This window comes from Pundamilia nyererei, unplaced genomic scaffold (genome assembly GCF_000239375.1).
Source record: "Pundamilia nyererei isolate P.nyererei 1_Seehausen unplaced genomic scaffold, PunNye1.0 scaffold00068, whole genome shotgun sequence".
Classification (NCBI taxonomy): Eukaryota; Metazoa; Chordata; class Actinopteri; order Cichliformes; family Cichlidae; genus Pundamilia; species Pundamilia nyererei.
In genome coordinates, this window is record NW_005187469.1 from 1,518,412 (window position 1) to 1,527,197 (window position 8,786).

General features: G+C 37.8%; 2 protein-coding genes across 2 annotated transcripts in view; both read right to left on the bottom strand.

Moving 5' to 3' along the window:
• LOC102200211 (inactive rhomboid protein 2) overlaps window positions 1-4,102 on the bottom strand; it is a 35,289-nt gene extending 31,187 nt beyond the window's left edge. Inside the window, exon 1 of the mRNA XM_005736263.2 lies at window positions 3,953-4,102. The gene's annotated coding sequence lies outside the window, so the exon portion shown is untranslated. The remainder of the gene's footprint in view (window positions 1-3,952) is intronic.
• A 2,052-nt stretch (window positions 4,103-6,154) lies between these two features.
• Window positions 6,155-8,786, bottom strand: part of acox1 (acyl-CoA oxidase 1, palmitoyl) — a 15,137-nt gene continuing 12,505 nt past the window's right edge. The window contains 3 exon segments of the mRNA XM_013911643.1: window positions 6,155-8,038; window positions 8,235-8,441; window positions 8,616-8,759. Coding sequence (XP_013767097.1) covers window positions 7,988-8,038; window positions 8,235-8,441; window positions 8,616-8,759 — 402 coding nt within the window. The 3' untranslated portion in view covers window positions 6,155-7,987.

Genomic DNA, 8,786 nt, shown 5'->3' on the forward strand with positions numbered 1-8,786 from the left:
AGTTTCACATGAAAAGAAACCCCGTAAGGTTCAACGGAGGTAGAACCTAACAGCTTGTTTCCATCTAAAGACGATATCTCATTTTCTAACTGAACTATTTCTAAAAGTTAAAACTTCCGACACTGCTCAGTCACGCTAAAAGAAGAAGTTACTTTTCATTGCTCCCTTGTCACAAAGAAGTTAATTTGGCAGAGCTGGCAGAGTTTTTGTGTCTCTGGTTGAAACCAAACAGACAAAACTGAACCAAGAAAACTTTTGAGATTAGACCATCCACAACATGAGGACAGTTATTAAAATGCCACTGCGTAGTTTGGATTACTCGCTGTGGAAACAGGTTATGGTTAGTTGGTTTGACAGTGATCCTTGTCTGAAGTGTTAAAACATGTTATTTTCAGGGCTGGAGTATATGCCACCCAACATAGGATCAATACGTCATCAATTAAGAACCTTTAAAATCAGTTTGACAAACAAGTAAAAGCAGAACACGCAGATAACGCATATCCCATAACGTCCAACAAAACTGTGTACTTTTTGAGAAGTAAAGCTAAGCAGATTAATGGCATGACTTCTGAAGGTAAAATAAACGAATTTGCTGACCTTTGACTTGTTAAACTTGAGCTTAGATCCTTTTGTGTTATTGCTGATTGATAAAAACGGGGAGATGTGACATTTTTGGCTTTTTTCTGTGGGAGACTGTCAAACAAGTAAGATGAACTTTCTGAATGAAACTAGGCTACAGTTTTCTTTTGTAAAGAGGTGACAAATGTGAAACTGGTGCAAACATCACATGACTCCAACCACACAGAAACAGCTGTTTGCTAGCCTTCTGTGCCTGCTTATGTGCCAGTGAATTTCCTCTTTTTTCTGAATTTCCTTCATGATTGCATAAAGTTAGTAGAAAGTTAATGTAATGAGCATATACCGCAATAATTCTCTTTTTATTTCATGTTGTACACAGAGATGCAGAGATAATACAGGTTTCAGTTTCATCCTGTGATGTCAGTGAGGCTGGGGTGAGCAATATAACATAATGATTTCATTACATGACTTTAAAGTCAAACTGTGTGATGATGTGATACTTATTGCAGTGATCATTTTGATCATATCACCCACCTCCCTCCCACATATCAGGGGTGGGTGACAATGACGCTACACTAAATTTCAATTTTAAAATTAGCTCCTGAAGTAACCGTGCTGCTTCGAACTACTTGCAAACCATCATTAAACAAATATGCAGTAAGAGGCGGTGAAAGAGAAGACCTCCACTGAGGTCTAAAGTACTACTAAAGTATATCTGCAACACTTTTTTGTCTCGACATTAATCAACATGTGCTTGATATGTGTTCGCGTCTACACGGCTTTCTGCCTCCAACCAGTGAATCAGAGAAGGTTCAATGCTCTTTTTAGTAACAAAAACAGAGTAGACAACTCTCTACAAGAGCGATGTCAAACACGTAGCCCTCCAGAAGGTCCAGTTCAGCACCATGGATGGCTCTGCATTGTGTTCAGTCATTAATTATGTCATGTTTTTCAGTAAAACTGATATTTCTGTCATAGTGTTGGTGCCTGGATTACTATAAAGAAGTAACAAAGTATTTTTGGATCTAGACACATTATTTGAAACATAAAGACATAAAATGCTATTGTTCTATATTTACAAATCCACTATATGTGAAGATTTTCTGCCTGTATAGCTCCACTGTGTACATATCATAGTAAAAATGTATTGACAGTAAATGAATGTGTCAAAACCTGAGATCTATCATTTAAAGCTGCCTCTTTTTTTTCCCCCCATTGATGTTCCTGTACTTCTTTACAATGTTCTCAAAGAAATTTAGAGGGATATGTTCCCCCCCCCCATATAGGTTATTAAATTATAGCTTTAGCCCACTTGAGATCACACTGAGCTTTGTGTGTCCTATGATAACCCAGGACTTAATTCCAGGAAGTAGGTTTAACAAACAACTCTGAATTTGTTAACCATAAGTTAATGGAAAACCCACGTTTTCTGTTCTAGAGAGTTAACTTAAACTCTGAGTTAGTAACCAAGGTAACAGACTCTGCGAACTAAATCTGCTCACTGGCAGATTTTTGTCAACATAGTCTAAGTTTCTCTCTGACTCCTCCCCTCCTGCTGCACCCGAATCAGCTGACTGACCCTCCGATTCATTTTCTCATTCGTAACGTTCTTTAAAATATTTAACTTATCGCTTTTACAATACTTCAGTTGTCAATCTATATGGACAGAGAAAGCAATTACATAGCAGATTTATGATCAGCTCAGAATAAATTGCCTCCATGTTTCTAAGTATGTGACTCTGTGGACAGTACTGCAGCTGTCAGCCAGTTTCCCTCCACTGTAAATATTTTTGGACTGTAACAATCACTCTTTAAAAACAACCTTATCTGTCAAAGCTTTAGAATAACTTACTGGTTAAGGATTATTTATTTGTTGTGCTGTTTTTGGTCACACGGATGAAAAAAAATGTTTGTCATACTCAAAGATGATTGATCTGTGATTAGCCTTTCTGAAAGTTCTCAAAGGTTCTCAAGTCTATTCTTAAAAAGTTTTTTGAACATGCTTCCTGTAATACGACCCTGCTCTACAGTGCATAAGGAGGGAAACAAACAAAACACAGGAAGTCCTAAAAACAGTGGTTCCTTTAATGGGCACATCCAGCTGGCTCCAGAAGAGCGTCCCAAAAGACTCCCACATTAACATGTCCAACTGTACAGCATTAAAAACCATGCTTACTGCGAGGTATAAAGCCTGTTTTGGCCTCTACTGACAGTTTCCCACCTAAACACAAAACCATAGTGTTTTTTTTTCTCTTTTAAACATGTCCAACTGAATGCTGGAGTTAAAGGTGTAGCCACTTTAAATGACAGGTGTCCCAACACAGGAAACTGAAGCTGGCTGCTGTCTGGCAGGCTTTGGGTCAACAAACTGAACCTCTTTGAGTGTTTGTGCAAACTGTCCAGAAAGTTTCTGCTTCTCTGTGCGTGAAATTGTAGAGTTTTGTTAGTCTGGCGGCAGCAGATTTGCAAGTCTGTGGTACAGTTAATAGATGCAGATTGCTAACCAAGCCCGCTAGCTAGAGGATACCGCAACATGCCACTATCTCTCCCAAATATGGTCACATGTGGCTTCAAAAGATTAACACAGCTTAATGCTGAGCCTTCAAAAAGACTCCAAACCAGTGTGCAACGTCTTTTACATACAGTCTTTGGTTTTAACTTTAAGTACACTGACACTTGAACGCAACTATTCCTACCTGTTGTGACTTGGTTAACTTCTAATCAGCATTTCAATAACTCACCGCCCTGCCTCTGTTTTAGTAAAAACTAACAAATGCAAACACACATTTTCAAAATCAGCAGTGACACACAAATGGTTTCACGTTAGTTGTGTCATACTTTCATGTGAAACCGTCCGTTCCTGTCATTCCGGGGAAACATGGTGTGTCAAACCCACCTCTTACCTTCCACGAAAAATAAATGGGAGGGGTGTAAGGCTTACGGCAAATTCAATTTTTCGGCACACGGCGACTACGATTAACTTTAGAGGGAGAACATGAGAAAATCCAAGAGGATTAATTGCATTCATATGCACTTGTCCCAACAGGCAGAGCAACAAAGGGCTTGCCGAGGCGTGCTTTCAGCCGCTACTCTAACATTAGATGTAAACGACCGTTGGAAGCTAACGCCGACACTGGAAATGTCATTATTAGCAGTGCTGTTTGTTCCTGTTTAAACGCTTTGACTCATCTAGGATCGCATACAAAAAAACAGTAAATATTACAGCATTAGTACACCTTATACTGAGCTATTAGGTGCTTTCATATTAAAAGCGTATTAATAATGACCGTTGACCCCCGACCCTAAGTTAAGTTTTAGCGATTGCAGCGTCACAAAAACAAATAAAAGAGCTGTAGAGTGCTATTCCACTCACCTCCAGGAAGAAATGCCTAGATTATAATTCATTAGCAGAGAGAATATATCCGAAATGCAACGATACTGTGGGTTAGTGTCCAACAGCGTGTCACTACTTCCCTCTTTCTGCTTCCAACATCCTTGAAGAAACCAGGGGCGGAGCTAGGACCCCCCGACACGGGCCTGAAAGAACAGGAGCCCGAGAAGCAGGGGCGGTGTCAGTATATGTGTTCTTGTCAAAGTCTCCACATACACAAAAACTAACCGAAATAATACTGGCTCCTTAAAAATGGAAATTAGTTTTACTCCTTGTAACTTTGGTCAATGTACCAATTCTTTTGCATGTGTTTCTTGAGGCTGGGATGTTATGAAGTTCAGCCTGTGTCATAGTTTCTTTTCTGAACTTCTTAAATTTTGAAACATAGTCACATAGAGATGGAGAGGACATGCTAACTCCACACAGAAAAAAGCCCCAGTCAGATGGTGGATGTGAATTCATGACCTTCTTGTAGTGAGGCAACTATCTATGTAGCTGTCCCTAATGAAATGACAGCTTAAATAAGAGTTTTGATATTTACTGGTATAGAAAAAGGTATTCCCTCCTACAAAAAAGAAAAAATAGCTTCCATTTATGCTTATTGTATTTACTTTACAAGGGAGTTGGGATGATGTCATTCAAATCAAATACATTTTTCTTATTCTTCACATGATTACTGCCAAACCATTAAACGTCACACTTTGTGTGTGTGCATATTTAATGTTTGTCCCATACAAACATACCTTTTAGCTTACATTTAGAGCTTGTTGTGATACAATCACCATTTGGTGGCAGAGGGTGACAAAGATCATTTACTTGATCAGAAATAAATATAGTGGTGCTCACATGCAGCCATGAATATCATAGTGTTTTGAAACCTGATGTGAGTAGCAAGGTTTAAATCAACTGAATTCTCAATAATCCTCCTAACTCTTAGACTGACCATTATTTACAAAATGAACTTCAAGGTTAATTTACCTACATTGACCCCTGCTGGCCATTAAAAGAATACAGGTTTAATGTATTTCTGAATTAGCTTCACTTTTTATAACCAGAAAATACATCCATCTCTTACATGTGCATCATAATAATGGATGTTATAATATAGCTTATTATATAAATAGACATAAATCTATTTATCATAAAGTAAAAAATAATAAATAACTAAAGCTTTGAAATAAATCTTTTGGAGTGCAATAGCACCCTAACCGTAGCCAAAATACCAAATAAGAAATACATAATAGTGGATACATAACAGTGGGCTACAAGCAGAATTTAGAAACACTTATAAAACGTTTAGTACATTAAAACTGTACTTCAGTAAAGTACTCAGAATAGAGTAATTGTAAAATTACATTATTACTGCAGCTGTCCATTGCCCCCTCACCACACTCATATGCATAGAAGTCATTTACTCCAACTCCTACACAAATATGTGATTTTAATAGCAATGTGTGTACATTACTTTGTACCCATTCAAAAAATCAGTCTTAAGGAGTAGTGAACTACATTTTGCAGTAGTTGCTTTGTATTTGGACCAAAGTCATATTTGCATAGTAATTCAACAAGTTCAAAGACGAGTTTACTACTGAAATATTTCTCATTACTATGTAATTTGTTAACCATTAACAGATCAAGCTGTTGCCAATTTCAAAGTAGTAAGGAGTAATTCTGCAGCTGACGCACCTACATTTCTGGATGTGTCTGATCAGTTTTATTTTATTATTTTGCAATTATGTTATATTTTCGTTCATGTAAACTGTAAATGTTTTTCCATGTAGGTTTGCAGTACTTCAGGTACTCGTGTAACATTGCCTACTATATAGCTCGAAAAACATTCCTTTCAACACTTAGGGAAAAATAATATATAGAAACCAAAAGATCAGTGAAGAATACAGAATTTTTTGCCTCTAAAGCAAAGTTAAGCTTCTTATTCTCCCAAAATATTTCTGCAAATATTAATTTAAAGGAACTCCAGGATTTTAGTGTCCAAACAGTTGGAAGTAAAAATAAGATACTGTTGGTCAAAGCCAGAAAATTCTGAACTGTATACATGTCACTCATTAATTTATTTCTCCAGATTTTGGTGGACTTTTTTGGTGGGTTTAAAAAAAAAACCCCCAAACAAAACAAAAAACCACACACACAAAAAACAACAACAACAACCAAACCCACACACAATGGTGATATTTCAGGTCATGTTTTTATTTTCCAACCATAAAAACTGTTCTTACTCATTGAAACATGTTTTTATTTTAGCTTTTAAAAAAGAAAAAAAACAAACCTCAAACAGCTTACTCTTACATAGTGATCATTGTGACCGTTTAACAAATCAAAATAGTTTTGTGAAAAAAAACAACACAAATGAAATGCAATTACTTGTGAGAATATTCTGAATTAAGAGTCAAGAAGAAGAAAATAAAACTCCTCCCCACCCACAATGACTGCACAAATTAGAAGACCAGTGTTACGAACAACTTTGTCATCAGAACTTACAGCAGACCCAAACCATTAAATACAGGATCGAAACAGAAGGAGTCATGTGATAACATTCTGAATTAATGGTCAGGCACATAATTATTATACAAAATCATCATCATCTACAGCGAGGTTTTAGATTTAAGCTCAACAAGTCATTTACCAAAAACAAAAAAAAAGTAAAAAAAAAAAAAAAAAAGTAATTTTACTGCTTTGCAGCATCACTTAAACAATTGCACTCTGAGATAAAAGGAAAATTTTAGTAAACAAATTCATTTATATTTCTTAGATTGAAATATGTTAGAATAAATGAAAAAACAAAAAATCCATCCAGACCTTAACATAATCATGCTGAGCATTTACAGATACAGAGCCGATACTGTCAGAAACGGAAGCTTTGAGAATCCTAGCGTGCTGAACTTGATCTTCTCTCAGCCCCAAATTTTTTCCACCGTCTCAAATGTGCACACCGCCTCTCAGCTGTCCAGTGAGCTCAGCTCCTATTTATGGAGCACCAATACGGCAGACTTGCCATGTGACATAATGTTGGTCATTGTGTGGGAACAGATGCGGAATAAGACATAAGAGAAGAGGCAGACAGATTCACCTTTTTGACTGAAATAAGACAACTGGAGGATTTAGGCAGTTAAAGGCTTGTGGGGACTACAGCTGGTGACCTGGGTTTACAGACGACTGCAGCAGATGCTGTTAAAAAACGGCCACATTTCTGGGGTACAGATGCTGAACATTTGATACTAAAACAAAAATCACAGATTTCAAGTGAGCCATCAGTTAGCAGTGACTTTTACGATCATTTTATTACAATAAGTGACTGAAGAAGCTCTCTTTATGAAAAAGTTTTTAAATCGAAAATTGTATCTGAAACAAACGGAAGTCTGCCATGTTATTGGTTGAATCTTGGTTGAATCACTGATGTGAAACTACTCCTTAAGCAGTACCATGATTGAGAAATGTTATGGACAAACAAAAGCCTCTTCAAATAATTAAGAACAACAGTTTGTCACCCTGATTTTACCATTAGCCGATTGCCCACATTATGTAACAATCAGACATTCTGTACTTGCTAGAAGAGAGAGGGAGAAGAAAAAAGGAAATTTCAGGCATGCAGCAAAGAAATTGAGGGAAAAAAAAAAACAAAAAAACAAAAACAAAAAACTGACCACAAATAATACTTTGCAGTAGATGTTCTGTTCAAAAGGCAGGTCAGTCTAAAATTGTAAATGTGTGATTGTTAGTGTTAAAGCTATTCTTCAGGTCTCTCAGTGGGCTCACTTTATCAATTTTCAGTCTTGGTTGCATTTCCATTTCCCTTCATAAGACACATCTACTCACTTTAAATTCCCTTCTCTCACTCTCTACTATCTTATAGGGTTAGTTCGCCATCTACCATGGCCTTAAGAGGGCTAATATTTGAAATATACCAGCTGGTAGCTAGTAAAAAGCATCATGGGGTAGATTAGTACTGTTGAGCCTGCAGAGTCAAAGGGTCCGGCCAGGAGGTGAAGTTCATGGATCAGTTCACAGTTTGGACCGCAGAGGCTTCAGGTACTTGTGGAAAGATTCGTGTACCTGTAGGGAGGAAAAAAAAAAGTTGCTGAAATAATGCACTGCACACAATGATCACACAAACAGGTTTAGTGTGAGGTTGGATTTGCCAACAGCTTCATTTTCATATAAAACACACTCGAGTTCCACGCTGCTGATAAATACAAAGAGCAGCTTATCATTAACACTGTGACCATACAACCTCGTGGGCTCGACTGACCTCTGTAGCATTGAGGGGGGATTTGCGAGCCCACTCGAACATGTGCTCATAAACATTCCCATCGTATCGTCCCAGGACCGAATTCAGCTTCTTGTCGTGGATGTCAAAGGCATCCGCCAGGGCCACAGCGTTGGGCCTCAGCTGAGCCAGCAGCTCCTTGATTCGACTAGAAATCTGCATCACCTGAGGCACACTCAGCAGTCCAGCCTAGAAAAAGAATTTGAGAAAAAAAACAAAAATACAAAAAACAAAACCAAACCCACAACACCAGCAGCTGTAGAAATTTGGAGCTTAGATCAGACCAAGCTGAGCAGTAGAAAGAGCCTTGAAACACCACTGTTGTGCTTATCTGCTGACCACACACACGATGATTTTGCTTACCTGTAGGAAGTCTCCAGAGTTCTTTGTGATGCCATACAGGGTGTAGAGCAGAGCCAGGGTTGACAGCACTGAGTGTACTGCAGTATCAGCAACCTCCCCAAGCTTGTCAGTAAAGAGTTTCACTACAACATAGTGACAGTGGGCCTGAACACAAGAGAGAGAGAAAAAAAA